The sequence below is a fragment of the Ptychodera flava genome, chromosome 10 (assembly GCF_041260155.1).
Source record: "Ptychodera flava strain L36383 chromosome 10, AS_Pfla_20210202, whole genome shotgun sequence".
NCBI lineage: Eukaryota > Metazoa > Hemichordata > Enteropneusta > Ptychoderidae > Ptychodera > Ptychodera flava.
Genome location: NC_091937.1, coordinates 35,494,565 through 35,513,894, shown reverse-complemented (window position 1 = coordinate 35,513,894; position 19,330 = coordinate 35,494,565). Strand labels below are relative to the sequence as shown.

The 19,330-nt window shown below is 38.4% G+C and overlaps 2 protein-coding genes across 2 annotated transcripts; both read left to right on the top strand.

Annotated features, from left to right (window-relative positions):
- Positions 1 to 9,195: 9,195 nt before the first annotated feature.
- Positions 9,196 to 10,017, top strand: LOC139141623 (uncharacterized). The gene has a single exon (XM_070711215.1). It carries the CDS (start codon positions 9,196 to 9,198, stop codon positions 10,015 to 10,017), a length of 822 nt encoding a protein of 273 aa, XP_070567316.1.
- Position 10,018: 1 nt separating this feature from the next.
- Positions 10,019 to 11,755, top strand: LOC139141622 (uncharacterized). Its single transcript, XM_070711214.1, has one exon. It carries the CDS (start codon positions 10,019 to 10,021, stop codon positions 11,753 to 11,755), a length of 1,737 nt encoding a protein of 578 aa, XP_070567315.1.
- The last annotated feature ends 7,575 nt before the right edge of the window (positions 11,756 to 19,330 follow it).

Here is a 19,330-nt window from a genome sequence, read left to right as displayed (position 1 = left end):
GAGACATACAAATATCAGAACAAAATGTCCCCTTGTGGCCGAATTGGATCATGACGTAAAGTAATACTATATGAAATAATTATATATGCATATAGAAGTCAAAGTGTAGAATGTCTTTGTTCAAAGTTTAAAAAAATCAGTCGTGGCAGGTCTGAATAATCACTTTAGACATGATACATTGAAACAAATGGCCACCTGGTAGCAATGTTTGATGTATTAGAAAAATTGACATGTATGTCATAGTTTATTATTTTTTTGCCAAGTTTGAAAGAAATTTATCTGGGCATGTCTTGAGAGTCAAATATACAAGTCCCTCACCTGCTTCCCCAGACTTTGTCTGGGGAAACTTACAAACATTTTGTCAGCAGTTTTCATTTTCAGACTGCACCTAATCAATCAAAATTGTTGCAATTTTTCAAAATTAGCATACAAGAAAGGGATATTTTGTGTAAGATATGCCTTGAACACAGTTACACTCCCTTTAAGTTCTGCTGTTTTTGATTCTAGGAAACAGAACCGTTTTTTCAACAATCATTTTTGTAAGATTGCACCGGGCATCGACATTGATTACAATTTTCCATAAAAGGCCTATGTGAAAAGGATACGTGTCTTGTACTAGCCTCCAGAAAGCACTAATTTTTGTTTCTGAAAAAACAATATCAAAGCAATTGTGTTTCTCAATAGTGCCCTGTGGACAGCAAATTAGTTTGGACTTTTCGAAATTGTCAGTATGAAAGGGGATACACTCCAGTGCTTTCCCCAGTATGTAATCTTATTTATGACTTTGCCTTTGAAAAAATAATATAGTTTTCAACGATTGTCTTTCTCAGATTGCATCTAATTACATCAAAATTATTTTTTTAGTTGTTGTATGACACATGGAACATACCCTTTTCATACATGTATGCTGCTTGGCAGAGTACCCATCACTTTTTGCATTTATTTGTATGAAAAAAAATCTACCAACTGAACAAAATGCTACATATTAAGTATATCTTACTCTAAAAAACACAGTAAATATTACATGCTTTCTGTTTACCAAGTAACAATCCTGTCATTCTTCTTCTGCAGGTGGCGAAATAAATGAAATCAGTACACTGCAGATACAAAAGACAATTATTGAAAAGCAATTAGATGACGTCAAACAAGAAAAATCAATCTTAGAAAAAAGTGCTCAGATCTTACTCTAAGACTTGACAGTGCCGAAAAGGTGACTGTGATACAGCTCAAAGATGTTCACTCCCTGAAAGAGAAATTGAATGAAGTTGATCCAAAAAATGTTCAAAGACTAAATTCTGCACTTGAACAAAAAGAAAAAATGATAGCCAAACTTCAAACAAAACTATTACATTATGAGTCAAAGATGTCATTACCAGAGACACAGATGCATCAGAGGTCTGCAGATAAACTCCAAATTGAAGAAGAACATCCAACAAGAGCAGAAGGCAAGACAAGTAAGGCTTTGATTTCCTCAAACAGCTATGAATCTTAAAGTTAGCTGGGCTTTTAGTTTCTGAAATTTTCCAGCGACTTTCAGGCAAGAGAAAAAAAGTATTATAATTTGTGTTGAATGGGCCTGACCCACTCCAATATGGTCCATTTCGAGAATTTCCTTTTTGTTTCACAAAATCTAAATTTGCACATGCCGTCTATCTCCCATGTTTCTCACCGCTAACGGCAATAGCAGGGCACTACAAAAGGCAACATCTAGGTAAGTATCAATATTCAACATGGTATTCCGTCAAACTTCAGTTGTACTCGTCTGTGACAGTCAATTTGATATAGTACGTGTGTTGATCCCTGCAAAATTGCAGGACCTCAATAAAATGACAGTCATTGAATAAGCTATTTTGGAATTCATAAGATTCTGAAAAATTCAAGAAAGTTTGCTGGCAGTGATAAAACAAATATCTGTACAGTAAAGCATTACAACTCAGCTTAGCAAGTAAATGTATATGAATGTATTTGATGAAAGCACACCTATGGATAACACTTGACACAGCCGTTTCCGGGCTCAGAGTCCATAATTGTAAACCACAGGTGTTCAGTGACTTATTCATGTACTGCACAGCAGAAAGGAAGAATTAAAACTGTTGAACATGTATAGTGATTTCTTCAGTGTTGCAGAATGAAAAGAAAGTTCAACTCTGGTCAAATACCAATCTGATTTATATAGAATATTCATACCTCATAACTATTATATATTTTCCTTAAACAGTAAATGCATTCTTCACCTGTGACACTTGTAGTTAAAGTGCAGTGTTTTTGCTAAGGTTGGGGAATATTGGTAAATGATTTGGGAACCCCGGTAACATTGCTGCTGTCCCCCTATTTGATTGCATTGATATACCAAGGGGAACCCCGGTAAAATGACTGGGGAACCCCGGTAACATTTACCTGCTTACCGCCCTTAGCAAAAACACTGAAGTGGTATTTTCAATTTGTTTACTGTTTCATACGTATCAATGCTGTTTTCAAGGTGTCAGAAATTTTAAAATATTATTAGCAATATGGAAATAAAATATTCTTTGTAAGAAAAGAAAATATACATAAAAGAGCTATTTTGACAGACAAATTTCAATGATCATTCTGATGCAAGGAATTCCCTTTATACACATATGCAGTGTCTAAGTTGTTACAAAATAATGCTACATAAAATCAAAACTAAAACCTGTTAATTAATCAATGCAAACATAATAACATTTGCCGTATGACCAGGAAATGTCAATACCTAATTATTATATATTGCCTACAAGTTATACACAAATTTATTGGCAATTACACTACACGTACCTTCCAATTCCGAATCCTTGTTCCAATATTCAGTATTAATACTGGCAAGATTTAAGCAATTACCCCGGCCGCAATATACACAAGGTTTGGATACAATTCACAAATGTAAGGACGCCTCAACCAAATTTACCCGCGTTTGAGTTTGCGCCCCCATCGGCCATATGGGGCTAGTTTTTATTTACATTGAGGCTAGAAGCATAGCGTCGACCACTGTGGACTTTTTGGTTGCAGCCTTGTGAGTTTATCAGTTTTTACGGAGTTTATAGAAGTCTACAGAGTTTGATGGAGTTACCGACTTCACGAAATTTAGGAGATAAGAGCTTACAGTGTTGATGTTACATCCAGTTTTAAAGTGTTTGGGATCAGCGTTCCGGAATAAACGGGTGCAGTTGGCTAAGGGGCAACATCAAAAGTTCAATGAAGGATAAAAAACTTAATTCTTTAGTTTGGGGGTGGGGGGGTTTTGACCTAAAAAGTTTCTATCCTACAAATCGATTTAAGGTAAAATTGCCAGGGGAATGAATATTTTGAAAAAATAGAGCAGAAATGCACACATTCGTATTGAATCCAGCGGAGGGAGTTGTTTTAACACGGTGCAGAGCTGCACCTGGCCTAGTTAGTGTAAACAATGCAGGCTGTTGGCTTCTGTTGCACCATAGATGGTAGTTTCTCTACTGTTTCTGGTTGCACTCGGAATTTATTTTTAATTATATCTTGCTACATTTCTGGTGCATGTGTAGTCCGCCTGAATGGAGCAGTGTGAACTGAGTTGTTACAACCACCAGGACAGATGAGATAAATTTTATGCCTCTGGAAGGAGAAACCTGGACTTTATTGTTGTTGTTCTTGTTCATTCATTGATAAACTTCAAGTTTGTTGTTAGTATGTTGTATTTATATTGGATGAAAAACAAAGTGTGTTCCCAATCTTAAGCCCCACTAGCTGTATCTTTTAGCATTATTTTTATGATTTTACTTTCAAACTAAAATAAGTTTGTGACAATGTAGTCATTTAGGTCTGTGTACACACTGCCGGGGCTATATATGCAATTTTGAACAAGATAAAGATTACACTGCGATTAAATGTTCGCCCAAACATTAAATCACAGCCCCATGCAGAAAAGCTAAAACCCTTGATACTATGCATATCTGCATTTAAATCTTCATATAAACTGCACAGCGTAGTCCAAACTGTAATCCACAAGGGTGAATGTTTTCAACTATGACATTGTATGTTCTGATTCCTTTTAATTTATTAATTTTGAAAATGCCAGGAAATCAAAATGACCGTTAATAAAATTTAATTTACATGTCAAATGTTTCTGAAAGGAATGGTTTCCTAATGCAGTAAAAGCTCATATCTCTTCAGAGGGTAGATTTCAGAGAGGAAAGAATAGGTAGATAATTTGACGTCAACAAATTTCAAGAGTTACAGCTAGTGGGGCCTTAACGATGCATTACTTTATTTCACCCCTAAATTGACTGATCCTTAGCTTCGCTTTACATAGATAGAGCCTGGCAACAGGTTCAATATAAGTCAATTAAGTTTCTAGGGGGGTGGGGGGGTTTGGGGGGGAACTAAGGGAATTAAGTTTTTTATCCTACATTGAACTTTGACGTCGCCCCTAAAGGTATTTGACTTCTGTACATTTCTACTGGTCGGAGCGTGTGATATTGGCTGGGGCGCGTCGACTCATGTGAATAAACAGAACTCTTGTTATCAACGATAAATTCGAATCTATAGTCTTGGAGGAAATAGTCATGTTAAAAGGGTCTCCTACGTCTATATGGTAAAAACTGTTACTTTTATTGGGCAGAACAGTGATCGGAGAGTATTAAAAGTTCTGGTAGCAAGGCATTAAAAGTTGAACGAAAAGCACGTGGCGTCAAAAACGACAAAAACCATGCGTGTGCGCATGCTCGAGGAACATACTGGAATATAAGGCAGTTTTCGTTTTGGATTTTACTGAGAATTATCACTTTTGTTCTCATGCGTGGCAAACAGGTTGTGTATTTCTGTATTCTGGGGTACTTTCTGATGTCACAGTTCACAAATGAGAGCTCGGCAATGTCTACAACATTGAATACTAATGCGAAAATGGAAGGAGCGATAGCGATATGGCACGTATGGCAGCATTACAAGAAAAGCAAGAACTTGAGGAACGTGAAACACAAATAAAGATAAAGCAAGAAAAGGAACAACATGAAATACGGAAACAGAAGGAATTACTTAAAATAAAAACAGAAATCGCTGAACAGAATGCCAAGATAGAAGTTTATCGTCACTTTGAAAACCATGATGAAGAAAGTCTTGGGGACTTGGGCTTACCAGAATTATTCAAGACGCCTATTCAAATGCAAATGAAAGGTGATGTACGTGTGGAGCCAAGAAGCTATGCAAGTGGTTCTAATGTGGGCAGCTACCATACATGTGACAGTAAGGCTGGTGTTGACGAAACCAGTGCAAGTCCAGTCAACAATACCTTGCAAGGAGCAAGTGGCTACAATGAAAATACCGGTATGCACAGAAGTGATGCAAATCTGCAGATTAATGACAGTGGGGCAGTTGGACAGAATCCTGAACCAACATCGAGCGTAAACTATTATGACTGTCACAGTGCTTTCAACAGTGATCATAACATCTCTGCTGTAACAAAACTATTGATAGAGCACAATAAACGCGCAGCACTCCCACCACAGAAGATAGAGTCTTTCAATGGTGATCCTCTGAAGTATAAGGCTTTTATTCGTGCATTTCGACATGGTATAGAAGTGAACACTGAGGCACCAGATGACCGTCTGTATTATCTTGAACAGTTTACAGAAGGCAGACCGAAAGAGATTGTAAGCAGCTGTATACACATGAACCCAAAGGAAGGCTATGAACATGCAAGAAAATTGTTAGAGGATGAGTATGGGAATCCATATGTGATGGCAAAAGCTTACACTAAACAAGCTGAAGCCTGGCCTGAAGTGAAATCTGAAGACAAATCTGCTCTCAAGGAGTACGCTTTGTTCTTGACAAAATGTGACAATGCCATGAAAGGAGAGCCACATCTGAGAGAGCTGGACCACAACAGGAACCTGCAGATGTTGGTTACAGTTGCCATATAAGCTGCGGGAACGATGGCGTACAAAGACATTTGATATACTACAGAGCAGAGCAGTATGTTTCAAGGACTTGGTAGAATTTGTGAACAGGGAAGCCAAGATAGCAACTCAAGAGCTGTTTGGTGACCTGACCAATACTTCAACAAATGACAAGGTGGTTGCAAAGTCTGCCAAGAAGGGAAATGTCAAGAAACGTACTACATTGGCTGTAAGTACAGAAACAAAACTGCTGACAGAACCGAAGACCAGCGATAATGTTAAGTGTTTATGCTGCATGGATACTGATCATAAAATACAGAATTGCAAGATCTTTGCTGAAAAATCCTACAAGGACAAGAACAGCTGTTGAGATCCAAGGGCCTGTGCTATGGCTGTCTCAGATATGCAAAACACCTTGTTAAGGATTGCACAAACAAGTTGACATGTGAGACATGTGGAAGGAAACATCCCACCGTATTGCATTATCCTGACAGTAGTGCTGAAAATGAGCAGGCAGTAACGACAACAGTAAGGATGGTTGATGCTACATGCCAAACCATAAAGCCAAAACAGCATACTTATAAACCAGTGGTAATACCAGTCAAATTGAGATGTAAAGCCACAGGACTAAGTGTTCAGACATATGCATTTTTGGACAACGGAAGTGACACTGTATTTTGTACAGACAAAGTCAGACAACAGCTGAATGTTGGTGGAAAGAAGACTAAAGTAAATCTGCATACCATTACAGGGAACAAAACGGTTGATAGCCATATCATCAAAGCCTTGAGGTCACTGACCTGGAGGAAAGTAACTTGATTAGGCTTCCGCCAGCATATACTCAGAGCAAAATTCCTGTGTCAACGGATGACATCTTAACCCAGGCTGACATTAAGAGTTTCCATATCTAGAAAGGGTACATCTACCAAGTATTGACGCAGAAATTGGTCTGTTGATAGGGAACAACGTGCCAGATGCCTTCGAACCATGGGAAGTGATTAATAGTCAAGGACAGGGACCATTTGCTGTTCGCACTCGCCCAGGCTGGGTTGTAAATGGATCTCTTATGAGGGCTGGCATGGCAGACGACGATATAAACCAGGCTGTTGTGAACAGAATACAGGTAGGACCAGCAGTTGACCAGCAGCTGATGGATTATTTCAACAGAGAGTTCAGTGAGCGCACTATCGATGATAAACCTGAAGACTCAATAGAGGACCAAAGATTCATGAAAATGATGGATACAGAAACAGAGTACCATGATGGACATTACCAGGTACCATTACCATTTCGAAAGGACAATGTTATGTTGCCAGACAACAGAACGGTTGCAGAATACAGATTGAACCAGTTGAAGAAACGGTTTAAAAGAGATGAAGCATATTATCGCGAGTATGCGGCATTTATTGAAGGTATAGTGGAAAAGGGCTATGCTGAGAGGGTGCCACAGTCTGCGTTACAGGGCCATGATGGAAAGAAGTGGTATCTTCCTCATCACGGAGTTTACCACCCTCAGAAGCGTAAAATAAGAGTCGTCTTTGATTGTAGTGCTGAGTATAGAGGAACTTCACTGAACAAAGAGTTGTTACAAGGTCCTGATTTGACAAACTCCTTGCTTGGAGCGGATGCGCTATTTTGCGGGTTGCGGGCTGCGGGCTGCGGGTTGCGGGCATGAAAAAATGTGCGATTTTTGGTATCATTTTCGCTAGTAGATAGAATAAATGCTAAAATAGTATCTAGATGTATTTGTTTACGGAATAAAAGCCGTGAACTTCTTGAATAATGCCGTTATTTTAGCTTACATCTGGTAAAGCACCACCAACGTCAGAATAGTCCATTTCCCATCCAACATTCGCCGTTGCACAGCGCACTGCCGATCGAAGCTTTCGAAATGATATGACTGAACACGGATGAGTAATAATATGAACACAAGACAGATTTCACAACAACTCGCTATATTAACTTTTTATGTAATGATTAGGACGGATAGTTTAAAAGTAAGTTTCGGATCGTTGACAGCACAGATGAACTGGGAGATGAACTTCGGTTCGTTGAAACTCGACACGCCTAATAATTTGTTACTTTTTCATAGAATGCCATGCCCTTCTCACACTTCAAATTAGTTCAAACCGCCGATAAAAGCACAATTTTCAGAATCGTTTTCAATGCCGTTTAAAATTATTTTATTGTGGTGAACACGATAATAGTCCTAGGAAACTTTTCATAGTCACGCTGGATCAAATGCATATGGAGCGACTATCATGCTGCAGGTGCAAGTCATAGAATATGTTCATAATATTAGGAGATACACAATTATTGAGAGCTGCAGAACACAAACTCATCCAAAAATATTCCTATTAGATCGATTCCTGAAAATAAGTCAACGCACCGACGTGTTTTTCCCGCTGAAATTCTCGCGTAAAATGTTAGCGGAATGTCGTTCTCTGTGGTCGTGACCTCGGTTGAACCGAAACGGCAAAGTAAGCTAAGTCCATTGTCGTACGTCTTTTTCTTTTTAAAGATTTCATGAAAAATACACGGCATTTAAATACACAACACTTCTACGCTTTTTGAAGTCAAATCTTTCCTTACACATTGCATTAAGTAGGCATTGTTTAATTTTCTGTATGTGTTGCCCTAGAACCGAATTGTGAATAGATGCATTACAAAGAATTTACTTCCTATGGCCTGATACTAGAAATGTAACAATTTTCATTCCGCGATAAGTGGCGACATTTCCGAGGCGCGAATTCTTTTTGTCAGTCTATTATTTCTCACTCACATCCATGGCAAGAAAGAAAAGTGATTTCAGATCCCAAATATTTGTGATGGCCAGGCAGCTCGAACAAATAAATTGGTCCTCGGAATCGCCGCTTTTAGTTTAGCAGATTTTGATTTTTTTTCAGAAACATGACGTATTTTCACCCACTTGGTATGGTCTGTTATAGCATCTTTAGTCCAAAAAATCAATTTTACAGCATATATGTTTTCAACAGCCTTCAAATGTACAGTATTATGTTAAAATACACAATATGGAATATGTTGTGTTTCATTAATTTTAACCATCTTGACCTGATGTTGAAATATGGACTTGGCAGGAAAAGGATACTGTACGATAGACCTGATCATGATTATTGATAATAGACACCTTCTAAAGGTTTTATTTCTTATATACTAAATGCAATATTACATATATTAGAAATCTAGCCATAATTCTAAAAACCCGCAGCCCGCAGCCCGCAACCCGCAGCCCGGACTTTAGCAGATACCTGCTTGGAGTATTGGTGAATTTCGGCAGGATCGAATAACACTGATGTCGGATATTGAGGCAATGTTTTCACAGGTCAGAGTGCCAAAAGAAGATCAAGATTACCAGCGTTTCCTCTGGTGGCCAAATGGCAACGTGAATGAACCTCCAGCAGAATATCGGATGAAAGTTCACATTTTTGGGGCCACGTCATCACCAAGCTGCGCCAACTATGCCTTGAGAAAATGTGCAGACAAGTCATGTGACCCTAACGTAAAGGACACCATCGATAACAACTTTTATGTCGATGACATGTTAAAGGCAGTTCCAAACAAGACAGAAGGACAGGTTTTGGCCAAAAGGCTGATAGACACATGCAACAAAGGCGGATTCAGACTGACAAAGTGGATCAGCAATGATTGTTCTGTTTTGGAGACAATACCAGAAGAGGAGCGAGCCAAAGAAGTGAAACGTTTGGATTTACAGAGAGACAGTTTGCCCTCAGAACAAGCCTTGGGCATGCAGTGGAACGTGCAAGCAGACGTCCTTGGTTTTAAGAACAGAGTCAAAGATAAACCGGTAACCAGGCGAGGTATTTTGGGAGTTGTGAGTTCAGTCTACGACCCTTTAGGCATGGCAGCTCCCGCCCTCTTACCACCGAAGATAATACTCCAAGAGCTTTGCAAAGCAAAATTGGACTGGGACGATGAGATACCCAGTAAACAACGTAAACGATGGGAAGATTGGATGAGATATCTACCATTGTTAGAAGAGCACTTCATGGTCCCCAGGTGTATTAAGCCTGAGAATATGGTGATACAGATTCATACAGTTACATCACTTCTCCGATGGAAGCGAGTCTGGGTACGGAGCTGTGTCATACATTAGGATGATTGACAAGAACGACAACATTCACTGTGCCTTTCTGATGGCCAAGGCTAGAGTGGCGCCGTTGAAGCAGATAACAATTCCTCGCATAGAGTTGACGGCAGCTACGGTAGCTGTGCGCATGGATAGGTTACTCAGAAAGGAGTTGCATCTAGAAGTCAGTGGATCGTTCTTCTGGACCGACAGCAAAACAGTGTTGCGGTATATAAATAATGAAACCACAAGATTTCATACTTTCGTGGCAAATCGAATAGCAGTGATTCGTGAAGGATCAGAACCATCAAGTTGGGCATACATAAACAGCAAAGACAACCCAGCAGATGAGTGTTCACGAGGTCAAACTATTGATGCATTTCTTGACAACAAACGTTGGCTGCAGGGTCCAGACTTTCTATGGACTGCACAGAGTAAGTGGTCAAGGGATGGTAACATCGATGGTCAACTTGACCCAGGTGATCCAGAGGTAAAGAAAAACGCCAAGGCACTCACCGTAGAGGCAAGTGAATCACAAGACTTCATTCAAGGTCTAATAGAACATTATTCCAGTTGGTATCGACTGAGAAGATCAGTGGCATGGATTCAAAGATTCATCAAGGAGCTTTCAAGATGTTCGAAGCGTGAAACAGACTGCGATCAAGATAAGCCACCAGGATTGACAGTGAAAGATCTGGAACAGGCGGAGCATGCCATCATTAGATATGTCCAACAAAGCGCATTTTCCAGAGAAATAGAGATCTTGAAGGCACAAAAAGGAAATGACGGCAGCAAAATTGGGATTCCCCGAGGAAGCCACATTTACAGATTGGATCCAGTTTTGGGAAAGGATGGTTTGTTACGCGTTGGCGGACGACTTGCCCTGTCTATGTTGTCTGAGGAGTCAAAACATCCAGTGATTTTGCCAAAGAAGTCACATGTATCAGAGTTGATATTGCGTGAAATTCATGAGAAGAATCAGCATTTTGGAAGGCACTACATTTTATCCAAACTGCGTGAACGTTATTGGATTCTGAATGCTAATTCTGCGGCAAGAAGTATAGTGAGCAAGTGTGTGATCTGCAGACGCCAGCGGGCCAAACTAGGAGAACAGAAGATGGCTGATTTGCCAGCTGACCGAGTACAGCCACATCAACCACCATTTACAAATGTTGGAGTTGATTACTTTGGTCCAATTGAAGTGAAGATTAAGAGATCATCAGTGAAGAGATATGGCGTCATATTTACATGTCTTGCAGTCAGGGCAGTTCACATTGAAGTTGCAGATTCTCTGAGTACAGACTCCTTCATAAATGCTCTGAGAAGATTTATCGCAAGGAGAGGGCCAGTAAAGATGATAAGATCTGACAACGGCACTAATTTTGTAGGTGCAAGACGAATACTACAGGAGGAAATTGACAAGTGGAATCAACAGAAGATCCAAGACAACTTGTTGCAAGATAACATAGAGTGGAAATTTAATCCGCCTTATGGTTCACACTTTGGCGGAGTGTGGGAAAGGCAGATTCGTACTGTGCGGCAATTACTACTGTCTTTAGTGAAACAGCAGCAGCTTACAGATGAGAGTTTACGGACATTTTTATGTGAAGTAGAGCACACTATTAACTGCCGTCCAATCACAAAATCTTCGGATGAAGTAAAGGATCTTGACGCATTGACTCCCAGCATGCTGTTAAATATGAAAGGAGCAGCGCTTTCACCTGGACCATTTGAAAGGAATGACATGTATGCAGTTCACAGATGAAAGCAAGTACAATACCTGTCTGACTTGTTTTGGAAGCGTTGGATAAAGGAATATTTACCTTCCCTGCAGGAAAGACAGAAGTGGTTCAAGGTGAAGAGGAACTTGGAAGTTGGAGATGTAGTCTTAGTCAAGGATGAGAATACAGCAAGAAATGTATGGCCATTAGGTAGAGTCATCAAAATTATGCCAGATGGGAAAGGTTTGGTAAGAAGAGTAATGGTGAAGACAAAGAACAGTGTTTTAGAAAGACCATATGACAAACTTTGCATGTTATTGGAAGCATATTAGAACTATCACAGTGTTAACACTTATTTATATGCTACCAGTGCCTGGATGAGTGAACTTACCAGTTGAGTTTTCCTGTGTGATATGAAGAGCTCCGTTAGTGGACAGTATATGTAATTAACTGAAGCCAGTCCATGATGATGGATGGAGTTTTCAGAGGATGTGTGCCATGCTTGGCAGCATGGTTTGACCAAGACGGGGTCTGGGCATGATCGATATGAAGTGAGATCAAGATTTTCAAAGATCGTGTTTGAAATTTTTGAATTTTTGTGTTTTTTGAACTTGTTATGTAACTTCAGCGTTTAATTTATGTGAGGCATCAAAGGACTGTCGTTAGGAGAAAATTGCCATTTGTTTTATGGACAATTTTGAGGGCTGGTGTAAGGACGCCTCAACCAAATTTACCCGCGTTTGAGTTTGCGCCCCCATCGGCCATATGGGGCTAGTTTTTATTGACATTGAGGCTAGAAGCATGGCGTCGACCACTGCGGACTTTTTGGTCGCAGCCTTGTGAGTTTATCAGTTTTTAAGGAGTTCATTGAGTTCTGGTGGAGTTACCGACTTCACGAAATTTAGGAGATAAGAGCTTACAGTGTTGATGTTACATCCAGTTTTAAAGTGTTTGGGATCAGCGTTCCGGAATAAACGGGTGCAGTTCGCTAAAGGTATTTGACTTCTGTACATTTCTACTGGTCGGAGCGTGTGATGTTGGCTGGTGTGCGTCGACTCATGTGAGTTAACGGAACTCTTGTTATCAACGATAAATTCGAATCTATAGTCGTGGAGGAAATAGTCAACGCCATGTTAAAAGGGTCTCCTACGTCTATACCAATATAGGACAATTTCCCGAAATGATTGTTTTACGGAATTAATATTCGACCCAATTGAGTATACCAGTATATCTGTCTGCAAAGGGGGTAAATTGCAGTACCGGTATACAGGTATTATATACATATGGATGTTTGTAGCACTGAGAGATGCGTACTCTGTGGTTTTATCACTAAAAGGAGATGAAGTAGAATCAAATGTTCAGCAATCATCATTGAACATCCTGGCGGCTGGGATAGAGTATTGTTAATGGGAAATTAGGGTACATTGCAAATGCACTTGTCTATTGCAGTTGCTGGAAGCATTGAATTCACCAAGAAGTGGCACTGCAGATTGGCAACGTGCAAGCCAATGTGCTGAAAGGTAGTTCTGAGTGCAATATTGTAAACATTTACAGTACCGGTACTCTTTTAATGATCGCCACATGTTTACTCATTTGTTAAATTGTACCATCGATTTTTTTCTGTAAGGGTCTCTGTCACTGCATGAAGTACGTGTCTGTGCTAGTTGATGGGCCTGTTCAGAGTTGGTAGAATATTTCCTCCAATGGCTGGCATGTGTTCTTGTCCAATCAGAACATTACATTGGCTTGACTGACACACTTATATAATTAATATTATATAGGGCTCAGCCCTTGGTGTCACGCCAGGGTTATTAAAGATTGGCAATGTTATTTGTATTGATTCATGATAAAACTGTAATTGTTACTTCGTAAACGTTTATATGACAACTATGCCCAGTTTCCCTCTGATGAAAGCAGTTCACGTACGTACACGACGTCAAACCCTGCAGCAGGGCAGATATAGATTTTCTGTAGCGTGTAAAAATTTTGGACAAAATTTGGCAATTTTTACAATGATAACAGCCTATTGCGATAAAGAAGGGACGTATTATGCAATCATTATCATTGCAATGGTAGCCGCACTGCCCACCTTCCACTTGCAAGCTGAAACTATAGCGTTCCGTCTAAAAACTGGCAATTTTTGAATCTAATTATTGACACAGGGGGCGCTCTTCTATAATTCAATCCCAGCATTCTTTGCGTATGCCCCCGTTCATATGCACAACAGTTTTCTCCCTTTATCTATATTAACGATATTTTGTATCAGCGACAAGGTGCATAATAACATTTACTGGCTAATAAAAGAGGTATATTTTATAAAAGGCATGTTATATAATAGCAATTTGTTTCATTTTTGTTTATTTACGAGTACTCAAAAAAAAAACCATGGCGGCGCCCATGAAAGAAGGGTACACTTCCGGTTACTCGCACAGTATATTATGAATAAGCGCATGCGTAGTCAGTAAGCCGCTGGCGCGACTATTATATTACACTTGCAAGATTCATTAAAGCACAGCCATTATTTGACTAATGTATAAGAACAGAATGTTAAATGGGCATTAATAGTGCACTGCAGTCACTTCACAGTTGAAGGTATATTTTGTTACAGATGTTGGCAATTCATATGCTCCTTTACAATTACGTACAAACAATTCATGAAAATTAAAAAATGTTAAAGGCCCATCAGCCACAAATTTATGCATTTTTGTGATTATTGTGCTTATAAACAACAGTAATGAGTTTATGTAAATGTATACTTACTGAAGGTCAATTAATGATGTCTATACAAGTTACTTGGACCAGAACTGCATGTACAATACTAACACAAAGCGGAGGTTCTATTTCAATATGGCAGCACATGTTATTACACTCTTCAGTTCAGCCATACATAAGAAGACAAAGAACAGATAGTATTCCTACATTTGGAATTTGCTTTATGTCATCCTTGACTAAAACCACTGGATTCATCAATTTGTAATAAAATCTTTTGTGTGTATCACTCATGTCTGTATGGAATAAGTGTTAGTGAAGTTCATCATTTCTTGAAAGACAAGAGATCTTACTTTCTTGTCCTACTGTAAACCAGCAGATATGTGCTGTGAAAGTGAGCCATTTTAGTTAATTGTAAATATTCACAGGTAAGCAAACAAACATGAAATGCCATGGAGAGAAGAAGATGAACAAGACGTCCCACATGAATTGATGACTGAACCACCACAAACCAAGATGAGGAGGACTGCAGAAGCTACAGAGGATGAAAGCAAACAAACACAACCTAGAGAAGAAGCCAAGATGAGAAAAAGTGCCACTTTTCTGAAACATTTACCAGGTAAGTATGGCCACTTTACTGTTGATTAGGCCTATACTTCATGCAGTCAGAATTCTGCTTTTAAAACGACAATAAAGCAGACCGAATCAGTGCCAATTCGGGTTGTAAATGAAAAATTGAGACACATGATATCACTTTCATTCATTAGAGCCGCTACATGTGATAAGGGGAGAACCATTTGATTTTTCTTGGGGGGGGGGGGTATGGAGGAAATGGGTATGGAGCAATTTTTTTTTCCTGTCACAGTGACAGCAATTTTTTTCTGCATCAATTTTTTTTTTTTCAAATGGAGTAGCAATGCAAAGTTTTTTTTCTTTGTCATAAAGTTTGTGATGCGTTGTCATTATTTACGCCTGAAACTCAGAAATTTCGAGTGACACCCCCCCCCCCCCCCCCCCGGTCAACCATGATGATTTGAGTAACTCCCCTCTCTAACTCTGAAATTTTGACTGATCCCCCCCACTTAGAAAAGTTAAATACAAATACATGTATTTTTAAAATTTACAAAATACAGCAACAGTAAAGACCTTTGAAATCCTGATGTACTCTGCTAGACTATCATCAGTTATCTCATGATGGTTCAAAAAAGGTGAACACATCAAAATGAAATTCAAAGTCACAATAAAATAAAGAAACAAGCGACCTAGCGGCCGATATAGCTCCGCTGTGTTTATGTGTTTATAAATATTTTTGACACATGTTGATAAAGAAGGTGGAAAATCTTTTATAGCTCAATGCAGTGGCCAGAGAAAAGTGGCTAAAATAAGCTGCAAAAAACACATTGAAGATTTCATCATACTTTGAATATATATCACATTGGATCATCCCTAGTAAGAACATGTCAACCAAAGCTATCTGATGAGTAGATTTGTGAGAATAAAATTTTCTGACCAAAAATGGCAACAATTGCCCCAAAAAATAAAAATTTCAGATTTCATCATAATTTTAAAAGATCAAATTTAGTTCATCTATAGAAACCTGTATACCAAATTTCAAAGCTGTTAGACCAGTACTTATTGAGAAACACATTTTTTGACCAAAAATGGGAAAAATTACCCCGAAAATTCAAAATTGCAGATTTCATCATAATTTCAAACATATCATTTAGTTCATCTATAGAAACCTGTATATCAATTTCAAAGCTATCAGCCAGTACTTTTTGATAAACACATTTTTTGACCAAAAATGGCAAAAATTGCCCCAAAATTACAAAATTGCAGATTTCATCATAATTTCAATAAATATCATTGTGGTGATCTGTGATCTGTCATCATAATTTTAAAAGATCAAATTTAGTTCATCTATAGAAACCTGTATACCAAATTTCAAAGCTGTTAGACCAGTACTTATTGAGAAACACATTTTTTGACCAAAATGGGAAAAATTACCCCGAAATTCAAAATTGCAGATTTCATCATAATTTCAATAAATATCATTTAGTTCATCTATAGAAACCTGTATAATCAAATTTCAAAGCTATCAGACCAGTACTTTTTGATAAACACATTTTTTGACCAAAAATGGAAAAAATTGCCCCGAAAATAAAAAATTGCAGATTTCATCATAATTTCAATAAATATCATTTAGTTCATCTGTAGGAACCTGTATACCAAATTTCAAAGCTATCAGATGAGAAGTTTTGGAAATACACATTTTTTGACCACAAATGGCAAAAATTGCCCCAAAAATACAAAATTACAGATTTCATCAGAAATTCAATATATAATACTTAGTTCATCTATGGAAACCTGTATACCAAATTTCAAAACTATCAGACCAGTACTTTTTGAGAAATACATTTTTTGACCAAAAATGGCAAAAATTGCCTTAAAAATGCAAATTTACATATTTCTGCACAATTTGAACAAATCTGAAATGGGTCATCCCTAGGGACATATGTACCAAATATCAAAGCTATCTGACTGGTAGTTTTAAAGGAGAAGATTTTTAAAGATTTTTTTACCAAAAATGACAAAAAATGCCTTAAAAATACAAATATGCAAATTTCACCATAATCTGAACAAATCTGACTGAAGTCACCCTAAGTAAACTGCATATCAAATTTCAAAGCAATCGGACAAGCGGTTTGAGAGAAGGAGATTTTTTTACCAAAAACATCAAAAAATGCCCAAAAATACAAATATGCAAATTTCACCACGATTTGAACAAACATAAGTGAAGTCACCCCAAGTGAACTGCATATCAAATTTCAAAGCAATCGGACTTGCGGTTTCACAGAAGAAGGCAATTGTTGACGGACGACGACGACGGAGAATCAGCCTATTTGATAAGCTCCGCGTCGCTGACAGCAGAGATAATAAAAGATCAAGCAGTATCTAACCATATAGTATATTGTTAAATTTGGATGGGTATTATGACTGGGTTTTCACTAGGATATCTGACCGGGCAGAATTTGAAAGTACAGGGGGAGAACACGCGAGAGGCTTAGGGGGAAAGTGTCACAGGGGCTTAATCCCCTATCTTGCATGGAAATTTTTAAGATATTGATGTGTGCAATGGTGCAGTCTGGTGCAATCTGAGAGGTGTTTTTTAATTTTTTTACTACGTGAAACTGTTAGAACACCCCAAGGGGGAGAGCACGAGAGGGGGTTTCCCCTCTTGTATTGGAAATTTTGGGAAATTGATGTGTTTAATGGTGCAATCTGAGAGGAGTTTCAGGTTATTTTGCACTCGGTAAAACTGTTTGAAAATGACATTGAACACTGCAATATTTTTTACATTTTATGCATGATCAGTGTTTGTGTCACAATATTCAACAACCAAACAATGACAATACAATTTGTGAAAAAAAGTTCTGTTTGCCAGAGACTGAAGATAAATAATATACAGGAATGGAAAATCTGTGACCTTCTTGTGTCATTTCTCCAGCTGCCAGCTTCTAATGAAAAGCATGAATATGGTATGTTTAACTGTCAAAATGGTCATTGAACTGAGGTAAATGAAAACATGTTTTCTGTGATAATAAAGGATGAATTCACAATAGTTCAGTTTTGTCCTAGATCCTGTGAAATTTTGAAAATTGATGTGCGCCACGGTGCACTGTAGTGCAAACTGATAGGTATTTTGAATTTGTCTTTTACCAGTAAAACTGTTAGAAGACCAAAGGGGGGGGAGAGAGGACGAGAGGGGGTGTCCCCCTCTCGCATTGAAAATTTTGAGAAATGGATGTGTGCAATGGTGCAATTTGAGATGTGTTTCAATTTATTTCGCCAAAAAAAATTGAGTAACCCCGCCCCCTTCTTCCTCTCAACATTTTGAGTAACGCCCCCCTGAAGTTTTCAATTTTTTAGTGACCCCTTCCCTTGTATTTCATTATATTTGTTGTTCCTCAATTTTTCATTGTCAACTTGTACATCTTCCTAATATATTTATATTGAGAGAATAATATATTGATTTTAACACTAGTTTATTGACTCCTGTCTTGTGTTTTAAAATTTTCACAATTTACAGAAGTCAAAAAGTCCCCTTTAGATAGTGCCTATGCCATTGAGATATTGCAACAGAAATCCTGAAATATGATTTCTTGGGTCAGAAAAGGGAAGGAAAACATTGAGTGTACTGAGGTGTAAAGTAGACCTATGTAGTGCATGCTTATATCATAAGTGCTGGGAAAAAAACATAAGAATTGCTTGTGGTAAAAACATTTGCGCCGCCTATGGCGGCGCGCCGGCAAAGAATACATGAGAATAGGGTTTCCAAATTTTGCTAATTTCTGGTGCATTGTGACAATTTTTTTTTTCACTTCTGTCTGTTATGACAATTTTTTTTTCTCAGGCCATGACAGGATCAATTTTTGTTTTCTTCTATCTCACCTGGCGACAATTTTTTTTTTCTCAAAATCCTCCATACCCCCCAGAAATCAAATGGTGTTCCCCTAATTAGTTTATTGAAACAACACACTTCTATGAGATCCCTACAATGGCATCACACAAGCTTGTTTGTCCCATGCAGACAGTGTGTCTGGGAAAATTGAAAAAGCAAGACTTGCACATGGACCAGCTAGTGCATTAAATGTTACGTAACTGCATGTATCTTGAAAACAGGGTGCCAGCAAACTCTCAGAGCTGGTTTTGCCTTGCAATGTACAAACAGCATTTCTGACTGCATCCAGAGGGCTTAATAAACAGTAAAGTGGCCATTGGTGTATTACTAGATGTTTAATTCAAGAAATCCCATATGTGACATGTGCCTTATTCACAATTGTTTAAGCCCCAATAGCTGCGAATCTGTAATAAACCAAGAGTTTTCTTTGAAGACCCATAGAGACTGA